At 36.5% G+C, this 16,335-nt stretch overlaps 2 protein-coding genes across 2 annotated transcripts in view; both read left to right on the forward strand.

The window, feature by feature from the left end:
* Window positions 1–4,694, forward strand: part of LOC135768939 (uncharacterized) — a 45,325-nt gene extending 40,631 nt beyond the window's left edge. Inside the window, exon 4 of the mRNA XM_065278303.2 lies at window positions 1,318–4,694. Coding sequence (XP_065134375.2) covers window positions 1,318–2,285 — 968 coding nt within the window. The 3' untranslated portion in view covers window positions 2,286–4,694. The remainder of the gene's footprint in view (window positions 1–1,317) is intronic.
* Window positions 4,695–11,804: 7,110 nt separating this feature from the next.
* On the forward strand, window positions 11,805–15,566 carry LOC135769143 (uncharacterized). Its single transcript, XM_065278525.2, has one exon. It carries the CDS (start codon window positions 11,805–11,807, stop codon window positions 13,677–13,679), a length of 1,875 nt encoding a protein of 624 aa, XP_065134597.2. The 3' UTR covers window positions 13,680–15,566.
* Window positions 15,567–16,335: the final 769 nt, after the last annotated feature.

Raw genomic sequence — 16,335 nt, forward strand, 5'->3', positions numbered from 1 at the left:
AAAGCAAATAAAACTTTGCTCATTCTGTGGAGTATTTCTGTCTGAATCCAAACTGCTGTGGATAAAATAGTTGGTTATACTCCAAGTGCTCCTTTAATTGCTCAGCTATAATCTTCTCTAGAATTTTTGAAACTACAGAGAGGATAGCAATAGGCCTGTAGTTACTTGCTAAAACCTTATCTCCTGATTTCTGGGAATCTGTTTGTTTGGATTGATAAATTGACTAAATATGTAATGGGCTCTAATAGACAACTCTGGTGTTTCTTGATAAATGTAATATTTAAGTTTTGGTTATCCTTTTCCATGGATTAACTCATGTTTACAATCAATTTTGTCCTGGGATACTTCTTTTATGTAGGACTTTGTGTGATCCTTGTCAAATTCATCACAAGGTGGCTCAATAGATTTAAAATGACTTGCTAATTCTTTTACAGACTCAATAAAAAAAAACATTAAAACCATTTGCAATTAACTCATTACTGTTAGTGTGTTCATCACATACTTTAAGATAATTTATCTTTTGGTGCATTTGCTTACTTAAGTTGGTTAGCTTATTGATGTGTTGCCACCGTTTATAACTGTTGCTATTGCCCTCTTCAATAAGCTTATAAAAATATTTTTTCTTGGCTTTCCGCAGCTCGGACACTACTTTATTCCTTAGGCTAGAGTAAATAAGATAGTCAGTGTTGGTTTTAGTCATTAAAAACCTTTTAGGAGCAAGGTCTCGCTCCTTGATGAGCTGAAGGATGTCACTGTTAAACCATAGGAGAGACTTTTTCCTAGGTTTACTTTACATATCGGTCGATCTCTACTATGCATTTTCTTCCAGCCAATGATGAAATCATTATGTAAAATTCGCAACATTTAATATTTTCTTTATTTGGTTTTAATAATGCGGCTAAAGCCCCCTAAAAATGGCCAAACAATGCCAATAGTGATCAACACTACAAATGTTTGTCATATTTCATACAGTATTGCCAAAATTATTCACAGCTTTTTCACCCAAATATTGAGGTGCTTAAGTGCAGATTAATTAGGCCTATATTGCTAATTAATTCAAAAAAGAAAAACAAAACAAAACCAGTCCTAACTGAAAGAAAACAAGTTGACAAAAAAATCCAATGTTTGGTGGTATTGGAAACACCAGAAGTGTTATAGGGTTTTGAACACAGCACAAGAGTTAAACTACAAGAGCAGAAATTGACAATAGAAATGACATTATGTACTTCACATTAAAATAACATGGATACATGACATCTCAAATGTGTTTTGTCACTCTGGTTTATCAGTATTAACTACTTACTGTCTTCATTTTAGATATGCTGGAAGTAAAAGAGGAGTGTCAAGCTGAAGTGGATGAGAAACATCAAATTGTAAAAATAAACCATAATGTTTCACAGAAAGAAACTCTGAAGACAGAAGACATAAAGTGTGAAAATAGTTTCAGAGAAGTCGAACGCCCTGCAGATCACAAGAGAACTCACAGTAAGGAGAAACCTTTCACATGTCAACAGTGTGGAAAGAGTTTCACCTCTCGATCGAACCTAAACTGGCACATGAAAACTCACAGGGGGGAAAAGCCACACGCCTGTCAGCATTGTGACAAGAGTTTCAGAGATAAAACGAGACTTGAGACTCACATGAGAAGTCACACTGGAGAGAAACCTTACATATGCTCTCAGTGTGGAAAGAGTTTTTCAGGCAAAGGCACTCTTCAGAAACACATGACAGTTCACACTGAAGGAAAACCGTTCACTTGTCAACACTGTGGAAAGAGTTTCAGAAGAAAAGATCACCTTAACATACATGTAAGGATTCACACTGGAGAGAAACCATACGTGTGTCAACAGTGTGGAATGAGCTTCACATTTCAAACAAGTTTTTACCATCACATGAAAACTCACAGGGGAGAAAAGCCACATGCCTGCCAGCATTGTGACAAGAGTTTCCCATATAAAAGTCAACTTGAGAGACACATGAGATCTCACACTGGAGAGAAACCACATGTGTGCCATCAGTGTGGAAAGAGTTTAACAACTGCAACTGCCCTTAAAACACATTTGAGAATTCACACCGGAGAGAAACCTTACACGTGCCATCACTGTGACAAGAGTTTCCCAAATACAAGTGAACTTAGGATACACATGAGGTCTCACACTGGAGAGAAACCACATGTGTGCCATCAGTGTGCCAAGAGTTTTACAACTTCAAGTATTCTTAACAGACATTTGAGGATTCATACCAGAGAGAACCCATTCAAGTTTCATAAGAAATCATTACCTTAATGAACACCTAAGAATTCACAATGTCTGGACTTGTGTTGTTGTGAAACGTCATCAGTCGCGGCCCAAGTACTGTTCCAATCCTAAGTTCACATCAAGTCAAGGTCACATAACATCTCAGGATATGTTTTGATCCTCTCATTTTATCAAGGATGCATCCGGTGGTAACTTGTGCGGACGTATGACAGCCAAGTTTCCCAGAATACATTTTGCATCAGCGGCAATGAAGCTTAAAACCTGCACACTATTTGAAATATTACTCTTTCTGTGTCATAAAATGTAGCCGTTTAGTCGAGAATATAGCTGAATAAACTTCAAATCTGTGGTCAGTTAGTAAAGGTCGAACCTAATATTAAAATTTCCTCTGACAATTTTCAATATGTGAGTTTAAGTTGATCAGCGGGGTTGTCAGTGCCGTGTACACCACCGAGGGCAGCCTTAATTTTGGCAAGAAATTTGCCGCTGTCTCATTGCAGCTGCTCTGCCCTTCAGTGTCTGATGGTCAAACATGAAATATTCCCTTTGGATATATATGTTACTGGAATTTTTTTGTCCCCTCTATTTATTTCTCTTTATTATTCATAAAAAGTCTGTTATTTGTTATTATTGGTTTAACTGATGTTAAAGACATTGATGTTAAAGGGACACCAGTCAAGTCTGAGTGTTATTTCTCTACGAGCTCCCCCTAGTGTCTGGGAGTAAATGCTTTCAAACACACTGTCATAAAAACGAACTGTTGCGCCTCCCCCCTCGCAACCCAGCTAACAGCTGTCAACCCATCTGAGCACAGGAACTGGCTATTTCCAATCCAGTAATGTCTATCGAGGCAAGTAATATTTTCTTTTCCAACTGATTTTTTATTTTTATTATGTTGTCATGCATAATAGTATTTTTACCGTGAACGACGGATATGAACGAGGCAAACTACTGCTTTCGTGTTTTTTTGGGAGAGTGGGCATGAGAATAATATAATTAAAAATAAATAAATAAATGTATATATTAGACAAGCAAAGGGAAAATGTCATTCGACCAGATGAACTTATAGACCTTACTAATATAACTTTAGACAAATATTATTCTTCTATATCTATCTAATATATATATTTTTTTGAACATGGGTCTGCCATTTGCAACAATCGCTATCCGTGTTTCGTTCGCCTGCCTCTGTGTTGTTTGCCGTAAAGTGATCCTGCTTCTCGCGATATCTGAGACTTTGCGAGACTGAAGGACGGCGGGTGGGATACAGCAAACTTGCAAGTGGGGTATTATTCTGTCAGGCGGGCGAGAGAGTCTTCATTCGTTCTATGATGAGTCATTTAACCATTTACCGACTTACGAAGATTATTTATTAACATAAAAATGCTGCCTTGTGTCCCTTTAAAGCTATAGAATCTTAACACTAGATTTTTTTTCTTGTGTTTACTTCATGTTGTACAAAACTTTTGTACTTTTTTAATAAATGGTTGTGTTTTACATCATATATTTCATTTTGTAATAAATGCATTAATCAGTGTGTGTGTTGCATGAACCACATATTTGTATTTAAATATTGATTTAAGATTGGATTTTACAAGATGTATATGAAATAAATGTATCTCAGTACAAGCACAAATAACAATGCTAAATTTAATCTTCATGATCGTGTGGATGTAGTATTAGCATTACTTTTTGTATAGATAACATAGAATTTTCAGTAATGAATTATTGACTACAGGCTGTTGAATTTGTCGAAAATAATACACACAAGGTGTTAATCCGGTCTACCAACATTACGCTAACGTTCCCTTAACATTCTCATAACATTCTGATATTGTTCCCCTAACCTTTTTATTGTGATATTTATTTAAATTATTTGCATTCAGGCATATCAGGTGTTAAAAAGTGTTCATTATTCAGTAAACATAAACTGGAGCTTGTTTTTATTGTTTTTTAAAAACCATCAGCATTACCTCTTGTATAGATAACATAACATTGCCAATTGAATAAGAACATTTTTCTTGAATTAAGTGTTTATGAAAAAAGTAAACTTATTTCAAGAAAATTTTTCTCATTCCATGGGAAGATTTTTTCAGCTTAATTGTTTTAAGCACAAATTTACTTAAAGTTTAAAAATTAAAGAACTTAAAGAATTTTTAGATATTTTTGCTGAAAACAAGACAAAAACACTAAGCAGGATAGTCAAATGTTTTAATGTCTCTTCTTTCATTTCTAGTTTACACCTATAGAGTGAAAGGGATTGAGCTCCTCCTACAACAATCCACCAATAAATGCTGGAGTCAAACACACAGAGAAATCACTCCATGTGTGACAACTGAAATCTTCATGACATAATGTTGATGCTGGTGAAAGAGGAGCTTGAGAAGATGACAGATCCACAACCATGCAGAATAAAGGATGAAGATACCGAGAAACAAATAGGTTAGTGTCTATTTTTCAATCTTTATTATTAATGGTTGAGGAATAATCATAAAAACATTGAGAAACATGAGGAGAAAATAAACTAAAATCCATGAGATGATAACTTTCTGCATCTATAATAGATTCAGTAGAATTAGATTGAAACATCAGGTAAAGAGTTTTATCCAAAGCAACCTTCAGTGGATTGAATGACTGTGATCTCCATGCAATGCTCTACTACAGTTAAACCTCATGTTGTGTTCAGGTCATAGAGAAAATTTTCTTTTACCCAAAAATAGTAGTTAAAGTTAGTTCATCAGACTGAAATTTGTTAACTTTGTTCATAAACGGTCTCTCTTGTACAAATTTCACGCTTTTTTACCTCCTAAGACCTGAGTTTTGGTTTGTCTTTTGTAAGATTTCTTCCAGCTATTTTGGGGTTAGGATGAACCAGTAAATATAATACCCAAATATTTTTCTTTGAACATGAAGCAGTGTATTTGTCCATGTTTGTGTACAACAGGTTCCAGTTACACAGAATTAAGTATTATGGTGCAAACATCAAAGTCTTAGGAGGTTAATTATTGTTTTCCACATTGTTTCACTTTAGGTGTTTCTGATCATAAATGACCGGCCTACAGAAAATAGTTTATAATCAGGGTCTTCTAATGTCTCAGACAGAAGAGAGAAAAGGAAGAGATTCACATTGTGTGCCCCAAAAGATGTCCAAACAAGCACTGTCTGTTTTAAATGCAAAGCGCCCATTAACAAGGCACATGAAATAGGCTATTGTCATTCATGTGCATATACGTTCAGTAAATGCATTAGATGCATGCTTCATTTACATGAGTTCACACAAAGTTGATGTCATTTTGGTTTAATGACTCAGATTTGATAATGACTCTAAGCCATAGTGTACAGAATAAAAGCAATTTAAAGCAAACTTCCTGGTTAAACATTAAAGTAGACTATAGACAGGGTGATTTTAAGATTTTTATTTTGGGGGCTCATGTAGTAACCATGTTTTTTTTTGGTGTTTTTAGTACTTTTAGTAAAACATAGTTTCACTACAGTAAACATGTTTTTTTAACTGTAGTAATCCAAGGTTAATTTTCGTAAGGAAAGACCAAATGCCATAAAATGTTTACATGCAGTTAAGAAAATCATTTGTTTACTATAATACTCACAAAGACAGCTATTTTGAAACGTGTTTATTTGTCTGTAAACCAAGAAAGAAAACAGAAAAATCTGCTCTGCCCCGTTTTATCTATCTATCTAGCTATCTATCTAGCTATCTATCTATCTATCTCAAAACCGATACCAGATATTTGGATGCTTATGTTCCTCATAACTGGTTTATATTTACGGTTATACTACTGTTTTTGACACATTTACTACAACACTACTGAACTGAACAAACCCTTAATTATAATAATAATCAAAATCACTCCAGCTGATTACTATCAATATCTATAATGTTTTCAACTACTTGTAAATCGTGAGAAAATAGCTATTCTAAACAGTGACACAGGGCAGTGCAGTCACCTGTCAATGACGTTAATATCCATGTTACCCTTTGTTACCGCCTTTACTGACGTTAAAACCCCATGACAACGTGTCGTGGACAAATGCGGAAGTATGCGCCTGTCAGGCTACTCGCTTGCTTTTGTAATCTGAACTAGGGGTGTGATGGTTATTATATTACCGTGAGACTGGCAGTTATAGTTGACCACCGTCATTAGAACTCTATAACCGCCAAAACAGTGTTATTAAAATATATTTTAAAACATTTATTATCATAAAGAATGTTTAAATAATGATTAAAAACAATTGTTAACCGTCTGTGCTATTAATGGTCAATGTCGTTTCAAACTGTATTTGATTATTTGGAAAACAGCATAAGTGAGATGTGCAGATGACTCATGAACATGGGGAATATATCAGGTCAATTGACCGTTTGCAAAGAATCGACCCCCTTAGTTACTGTCGCTATGTCCGACAAGATACGCCGCTCTCACGCCCCACCATGTTCTCACGCGGTTAAAAATACATTGCAGAGCAGAGACGAAACTGACAACGCGCTGTCACACAGGACAGACCAAGTTACTTTTTGGTTACTTTTGATATTAAACATATTAAAGTCTCACCTTTCAAATCAAATCATCACCTTTCAAATCATCTTCATCGTTAATTTATAGCATCAAATAAACATGAATGATCATAAGGAGGAATATTGTTTTAACCGCGGAAAGGTGTCCGTACATTCTGCATTTCAAGTTCAAATCCTCGCATGTTAATCTACTAACTCTTCTGACCGCGTTAGATGGCGAAGAAGTATGATTGTTCAGATCACCTTCAATCAAGCTCCCTGCGAAGGGTCAATTGTTTCAAATGACGGGTTAGAGGGAGATGCTTTCTTAACGAAGCCCCGTCCACCCTTAACTGTCTAAAGAGGGGGGTCGTTGGGTGATAGCGGTGAAAGCACATTCACTGCTAGTTGTCTTGCTGTTAATTTTAAATAAACGTAGAGCAAGTAGCTAATCAGTGTCTGCTGTCAGTTGTCCTATAACAGTTGTCATAACCGTCATCACCAATTCTGAAACCGGCACACCCCTTATCTGAACACCTTAATTCTGTGCTGTGTTAACACAACATTGAATTGGACTAATCCTGTAACATCTATGACTAACAATTTCGTTTTGAACATTACATGAAACCTTATATAATGAAATAAAACGATGTCATCAAACGCAACATTTACAAAACTTGATTACTATATCTCATCCGTTAACATGAATACTCGTTCCCATCTGATTGATGGCCATCAGTGGTTGAGTTAAAGACAACAAATCCCATCATTCCACGCTGCTTCAGAGCGTCATTAATCTACTTCAGTGTTATTGTTTTGATCTGGCGCCATCTAGCGGTGGATTATACATATTGTATCTTTAAGGACTATCCATGTGAGCACTGTTGTTTAGCCATTGTTTGAGACCTTTGTTAACAGCTTTGGTTTCTAACTATTGGTTTCTAATTTTAGCCCAGTGGGAAGGAAGTTCCAAAGTTTGGCCCCCTTTACAGAGAGAGCAGACTGGCAGAAAGAAGTCTTTGGATAGATGGACATTGGACATATAGGTCATTAATGTACATTGTGAAAAGTAATGGACCAAGCACCGATCCTTGTGGCACACCCATGCTGTTTGTAAGCATACTGGACTTATTTAAAAACATAAACCCCATTCACACAGAACTTTGGTTCCAGAAAATACCTGTAAAATTGCCAGACAAGCGTCTGTGTGAACACAAACACGTCCCGTAAATCTTCTGAGATTGTTGCCGGAAAGAGGACCTAGTCAGATCACAACAAAAGTTATGTTATTGTTCAGCTCTTTAACACTAGAGATCAACATTCACGACGAGAAATGTCGCAAACTAGATTAAAGCAGTTATCAGGAAATGATAAATGAGACAAACATCGCGCGTGCCGTAGTGAGGACGTGCGTGTCATGGCAACATGAAGTTGGTTCAACTATTTAAATTGAGGGATTTATAACATTCACGATGAGAAATGTAAGCAAAATTTTGTCCATGTAAACATAGCCATTGCGTTACTTATGAAATTTGTGTTTGTTTATGGATTAGCGTAAAGATATAGTTACTACATCTGATAACCTAAACATTGACTTTCTCAGGTGTACAAATACTTATTTGCAGCTGTATCATACAAATAAATAGTTAAAAAAATCATACATTGTGATTTCTGGATTTTTTTTTAAATTATGTCTCTCACAGTGGACATGCACCTATGATGACAATTTCAGACCCCTCCATGATTTCTAAGTGGGAGAACTTGCAAAATAGCAGGGTGTTCAAATACTTATTTTCCTCACTGTAAGTTGGTTAGCTTATATGCTCACCCTGTGGTCTGTGTGGGTCCTAACACCACAGTATAGTGACGGGGACACTATACTGTCAAAAAGCACCGTCTTTCGGATGAGACGTTAAACCGAGGGCCTGACTCTCTGTGGTCGTTAAAAATCCCAGGATGTTATTCGAAAAGAGTAGGGCTGTGCCCCGGCATCCTGGCCAAACTTGCCCATTGGCCTACTAATCATCCCTCATACTAATTGTCTATATCACTCTGTCTCCTCTCCACTAATAAGCTGTTGTGTTGTGGGAGTTCTGGCGCAATATGGCTGCCGTCGCATCATCCAGGTGGATGCTGCACATTGGTGGTGGTTGAGGAGATTCCCCCATTCATATGTAAAGCGCTTTGAGTACTGAGAAAAGCGCTATATAAATGTAACTAATTAATTAATTAATTAATTTAAAAGTCGTTTTCTTTCAGTCATGGAAGTAAAAATAGCAGGCTTTTAATTGCTGTAAATGTATTGATAGCCCAGATGATCAGTGTTATCTTAAAGAATATTTTACAAATATGCAAGAAAAGCTTTGTAGTTTAAAAATACTTTAAATAGTAGCATCATTTGTTGGTATTTGAAGAGTTTCGTTGCGAGCTAACTCCGTTTTTTTTTTTCAGAAATCTCGTTTTTTGGTTGTGCATTCCAATTAAAGGTGCTCTCCGTAAGTTGAGAAATTTCTAACCGTTACTGACACCACTGGCCGTTATAGAAACTGCAGCCAGTCTCATGCTCGTTCTCGGTGGGCACACTCGTACGAGCACGACCACAACAATCAGAGTTGCCGTAGAAACCACAGACAGCTCATTGAGATTCACCAGCATGTTTACAAATGTAAGAAAAGTTACAGTACTGTAAGGTTATTGTTTGACAGACCATATTTTAGCAAAATGTTCCAGTGCTACTTTATATTTTCAGCAGAAGTCTACTTCTAAAATTTTTGTAACACGACACTGTAAAACACACTCCCGACACTCACAATCTTAATGCACTCGTGCTCTGAATAAAGATAATTCATATAAGAAAGTAACTTTTGAAATGGTCCTGTGCTACATGCTGTCGTTAGCATTACACCACAAAAACAATAACATAATATATTACAGATGTCCTGTAACTATGTCTTACCTTTGCAGTAAAAAGGAAACCTGCTCAAGGTCTGTTTTCATACCCAGCGCTGACCGGAGCTCCCTCCAAGAATCAAATGCCAATACGATGTTTACTCTTGTCTTTTCCCCGACGCCGGTCACGCACTATTTTGGCTGCACTAGATAAGGATTTTTTTTAAACTTACGAGGAGTTTCCGTGAGTGTCTGGATTGTGCTGGAAGTTGGTCGCTTCTTTCCGTCTACTGAGTCCATTTGAAACATTCTAGCGATTGCCGCTGTTTACTAATGACTGCCGTGCGTCTATATGGAACGCCCAGGTAGACGAGCACGCGCATGACGTCACATTTTGAATTTCGCACCAATTCGGACCCGACTTCTCCACACAGAAAAGAGCCTACAGGCTGATAGAGGCAACCGTGGAGGACACTCAAGGTGTCATTCTTTCTATTACATTATGGTTGCCTCATAAATATACAAATGAAAACTCTCTTAAAGATTTTTTTAAGTAATAACTTACATTCAGCCCCTTTAATATCAATTCAACTGCAGTTGGTTTGTTTTGATTTAAACCTCCATAACTTAAAAAATACAGCTAAGTAGCACTATAAAACAAAATAATAACATGATAACATAATAATAATTTGACAAAAATTTAAAAAACGGAGTTCTCTCATTTTGCAACAAAATTCTTCATTTAAACCTTTAAAAGTCGTTTTCTTTCAGTCATGGAAGTAAAAACAGTAGGCTTTTAATTGTTGTAAATGTATGGATAGCCTACAAGATCAGTGTAATCTCAAAGAATAATTGACAAATATGCAAGAAAAGGTTTGTACTTTAAAAATAGTTTATTTGTAACAAACAGGAGATAAATCATTTATAAACGTGCCGTTTCAGCACTAGAACAGCGCTGATGGTGATTTGAAATTAAAGCATAACATAAAATCGGTTCTCATCTAATTATATCCACAGGTACAAAGTCATCATATATAATAAATCTGTGGGGTAGCAAAATTCTAAAATAATGCAATATTTGCATTTGTTTAAAGCAAAACATTGAATTACTTACCAGGCTACAGGTGCAGCAGCTTTTTACGCCTTCTAACGTCTCATAATCGGTCCTCATTTATGTCCAGTCCAAGACACTCAATAATAATCTTTTTAAACATTTTAATCCTTTGACTTTTCATATTTTAAACATTTGTGTGCTGCTGCGCATCCATGTGATAAGCGCATTAATATGCGCATATTACTAACGCGCTCATTAAATAACAAAAGCAATATTGCTCCATTGACTTTAGAGCAGGTTTTAGTTCATCAGTGGCGTAGTCTATTTTATTTGCCTCAAAATAGCAAGGAACCAACAATGCGCCTGAACACACCTCGTTTTCAGACCAGAAGGCTCATGGGTGCAAAAGTGGCCGCAAAGGTTATCTGCAAAGACTTTTCTTTTTTAGGTGCAACACCCGTTTAGAATCCTCAACGGTGATGTTAAAGAGCCTGTTCAAAATGCGCTATTTATTGCACTACTATTTACAAAATTAACTTATTCCTTATTATAATAGCAAACAAAAAATATATTTATTTTATAGGTCAAGTATAGTGATAATTGCAACATAATTTACTCATTAGGATAACTAATAGGCTTTACTGGATAGGCAGTAAGTAGTGTTTTAGTAGTGTTTTGTTTTAGAAGTGTTGCTAAAGCCCCCTACAAATGGCCAAACAATGCCTATAGTGATCAACATTGCAAATGTTTGTCATATTTTATACAGTATTGCCAAAATTATTCATAGCTTTTTTACTCCAATATTGAGGCACTTAAGCTCAGATTAATTAGGCCTATGATTAATTAATTAATAAAAGAAAAACAAAACCAGTCCTAACTGAAAGAAAACAAGTTGACAAAAAGATAGAATCCAATGTTTGGTGAAATTGGAAACACCAGAAGTGATATGGGGATTTACAAGAACAGAAATTGACAATAGAAATGACACAATGTACTTCACATTAAAAATAACATGGATACATGACAATCTCAAATGTGTTTTGTCATTCTGGTTTATCAATATGAACTATTTACTGTCTTCATTTTAGATATGATGGAAGTGAAAGAGGAGAGTCAAGCTGAAGTGGATGAGAAACATCAGATTGTAAAAATAAACCATAATGTTTCACAGAAAGAAACTCTGAAGACAGAAGACATAAAGTGTGAAAATAGTTTCAGTGAAGATGAACGCCCTGCAGATCACAAGAGGACTCACAGTGAGGAGAAACCTTTTACATGTCAACAGTGTGGAAAGAGTTTCAGAACAAAAGATAACCTTAAAGTACACATGAGGATTCACACCGGAGAGAAACCATTCAGATGTCAACAGTGTGGAAAGAGTTTCACCTTTCAGTCGAACCTTATCCGCCACATGAAAGCTCACAGTGGGGAAAAGCCACACCCCTGCCAGCATTGTGACAAGAGTTTCCAAGATACAAGTCATCTTAACAGACATTTGAGAATTCACACTGGAGAGAAACCTTACACTTGTCATCTGTGTGGAAAGAGTTTCAGAACAAATCCTACCCTTAAAGGACACATGAGGATTCACACTGGAGAGAAACGACACGTGTGCCATCAGTGTGGAAAGGGTTTCACAAGTAAAGGCAATCTTAAGGCACACATGACAGTTCACACTGAAGGAAAACCGTTCACTTGTCATCACTGTGGAAAGAGTTTAAAACTTGAGCGTAACCTTAAGAAACACATGAAATGTCATTCTGGAGAGAAACCTTACACGTGTCACCAGTGTGGAAAGAGTTTCACATTTCAAACGAGCCTTAACCGGCATATGAAAATTCACAGTGGGGAAAAGCCACACGCGTGCCATCACTGTGACAAGAGGTTCCCAGATACAAGTCAACTTAAGATACACATGAGGTCTCACACTGGAGAGAAACCTTACACTTGTCATCTGTGTGGAAAGAGTTTCGGAACAAAATCTAACCTTAAAGGACACATGAAGATTCACACTGGAGAGAAACCTTACACGTGTCATCTGTGTGGAAAGAGTTTTACATTTCAAATGAGCCTTAACCATCACATGAAAATTCACAGTGGGGAAAAGCCACACGCGTGCCATCACTGTGACAAGAGATTCCCAGATACAAGTAAACTTAAGATACACATGAGGTCTCACACTGGAGAGAAACCTTACACGTGTCATCTGTGTGGAAAGAGTTTTACATTTCAAACGAGCCTTAACCATCACATGAAAACTTGCAGTGGGGAAAAGCCACACGCGTGCCATCATTGTGACAAGAGGTTCCAATATACAAGTGAACTTAAGATACACATGAGGTCTCACACTGGAGAGAAACCACATGTGTGCCATCAGTGTGGAAAGAGTTTTACAAGTGCAAGTGTCCTTAACAGACATTTGAGAATTCACACTGGAGAGAAACCTTACACATGTCAACTATGTGGAAAGAGTTTCAACTTCCAAGCGAGCCTTAACCTCCACATGAAAACTCACAGTGAGAAAAAGCTGCACGCATGCCATCATTGTGAAAAGAGTTTCCCATATGAAAGTCAACTTAAGAGACACATGAGGTCTCACACTGGAGAGAAACCTTACAGATGCCATGAGTGTGAAAAAGGTTTCAGAAGTAAAGGCAACCTTACGACACACATGGCAATTCACATGGAAGAGAAACCTCACACATGTCTTCAGTGTGGAAAGAGTTTCAGTTTGGAGTATCACCTTAAGAAACACATGATGATTCACAGCGAAAAGAAACCTCACGCATGTCTCCAGTGTGAAAAGAGTTTCCCATATGAAAGTCAACTTAAGAGACACATGAGGTCTCACACTGGAGAGAAACCACATGTGTGCCATCACTGTGGAAAGAGTTTTACAACTGCAAGTGTCCATAAAAGACATTTGAGAATTCACACTGGAGAGAAACCTTACACTTGTCAACTATGAAAATTCTTGTGAAACGTCATCAGTCACGGCTCAAGTACTGTTCCAATTCCAAGTTTGCATCAAGTCAAGTTCACATAACATCTCAGGATGTGTTCTTGATTCGCTCATTTAATTGAGGATGCATCAGCAGGTGACTTGTGTGGACTTATCACAGCCAAGTTTCTCAGAATGCATTTTGTGTCAACGGCAAAGAAGCTTAAAACGGCACAATATTTGAAATATTACTCTTTCTGTGTCATACAATACAGCCGTTTAGTCAAGAATATAGCTGAATAAACTTTAAATCTCTGGGTCGGTTTCCTCTGACAATTTTGGATATGTGAGTTTAAGTTAATCAGCGGGCGGTCAGTGCCGTGTACACCGCCAAGGGCAGCCTTTTTTGGCAAGTCGTTTTGAAATTTCCTGCTGGCTCAGTGCAGCTGCTCTGCCCTTCGGTGTCTGATGGTCAAACACGAAATATTTCCTTTTGGATATATATCTGGCATTTTTCTGTCTCTTTATTATTCATATGAAGTCTGTTATTTGTTATTATCGTTTTAACTCATGTTAAAGTTAAGTTTCATTACTTAAATCACATATATTTTCTATCGAATCTTAACACTAGATCACTGCCTTTATACTTTAACTAGATTTTTTAACTTGTATTAACTTCATGTTGTACAAAAGTTTTGTTATAATAAATGTTTGTGTTTTATATCATATTTCATTTTGTATTAATACATTAATCAGCGTGCGTGTTGCCTGATCCACATATTCATATTTTCTAAATGAAAACAAGCAAGGTTTTTAGCATTTTATATATTTAGTTATATTGCAAAAATACATTAAAATAACCCAGGGCTGCACGTATTGGTGAGACTGAATGACGACCTCAAGTAGGTAGCCTATTCTGCTGTTTGCTATATAATGTCACAAACCCGTTCCGTCTAGGAACAAAGGAAACAATAACTGAGTGAAATAACACATACGTACCCTGATAGCACACATACATCTTGAAGACGTATATTTGATGTCTGCGTTTACATCTGCAAGACGTATAATTTAGATTGTTTGCTCATCTGCAATACATCTCTGAGATGTTTCCTAAAAGATGTCATATAGACATATTGAAGACGTCTGCAAGACGTTTTTGATTTAGAATGTATGTAATGCAGCTCTTTCTAAGACCTTTTTTTTTTAGATGTTTTACACACCAGATGTATTACAGATCTTTACCAGACATCTTACAGACGTACCTGTGCTATCTGGGTACAATTAATAAAAATTAGATAGAGCAGATAGAAGAGAGCCTTCACGGATCACTGATTTTACAACAAGAGCCGATCTTGGCTTCTACAATTATTAGTCAACACATAAGTTACAATAGACAACCCTATGAGCTCCCCCGTTGTGTTCCTCTGGGAGGAGTGCCCTTTTGGTCAGGATTTGGCACCATCCTTAAAGACTGTAACAAACATAGATTCGGATCTGTAATTAATGGCTGAGAAAACAAAGGAATCATTTCACCACTATAACATAAGTGTCAATCTTAGCAATCTTAACATGAGGGTCAGCATTAGAAACATCATTATCTGTCAAAAATAAACTAAACAAGTAAAACATTAAAAAGTTTGAAACAGATGCTGAATGTTTTATTGACATTAAATGTTTTAATGCCTCTTTTTTCATCTCTATTTCACACCCATAGAGTGAAAGTGATTGAGATCTTCAGTGAAGCTCCTCTTACAACAATCCACCAATAAATGCTGGAGTCAAACACACAGAGAAATCACTCCATGTGTGACAACTGAAATCTTCATGACATAATGTTGATGCTGGTGAAAGAGGAGCTTGAGAAGATGACAGATCCACAACCATGCAGAATAAAGGAAGAAGATACTGAGGAACAAATAGGTTGGTGTTTATTTTTCAATCTTTATTATTGATGGTTGAGGAATAATCATAAAAACATTGAGAAACATGAGGGGAAAATAAACTAAAATCCATGAGATGATAACTTTCTGCATCTATAATAGATTCAGTAGAATTAGATTGAAACATCAGGTAAAGAGTTTTATCCAAAGCAACCTTCAGTGGATTGAATGACTGTGATCTCTGGGAATTCATCCATGTTATGCTCTACTACAGTTAAACCCTATGTTGTGTTCCAGTCGTTGGAGAGAATTTTCTTTTTCCTAATATATTAGTTAATGGTATTGCATCGGGCTGAAATATTATTGACTTGCTAAATAAAAACTTTATAAACCAAGTCATTTATTTATAAAGACTATAACAATCTTTCTCTCTCTCTCTCTCAAAAAAAAGGGTATTTTTATCTTGTCATAAATGACCAGCCTACACAAAATAGCTTATAATAACCAGGGCCTTCAAATGTCTCAGACAGAAGAGAGAAAATTAAGAGCTGCACATTGTGTGCCGCAAAAGATGTCCACACAAGCACTGTCTGTTTTATGTAAAGCGCCCATTAACAAGGCACATGAAATAGGCTATTGTCATTCATGTGCATACGTTCAGTAAATGCATTAGATGCATGATTCATTTACATGAGCTCACACAAAGTTTATTTATTTTGGTTTGTTCTTAAATGGGTAAATTTAATGACTTATATTTGACCGGGAATGGCACGAGTCTTCGTTTGCTTTCTGTTTTAGAAAAA

This window comes from Paramisgurnus dabryanus, chromosome 3, assembly GCF_030506205.2.
Source record: "Paramisgurnus dabryanus chromosome 3, PD_genome_1.1, whole genome shotgun sequence".
In the NCBI taxonomy this organism is placed as follows: domain Eukaryota; kingdom Metazoa; phylum Chordata; class Actinopteri; order Cypriniformes; family Cobitidae; genus Paramisgurnus; species Paramisgurnus dabryanus.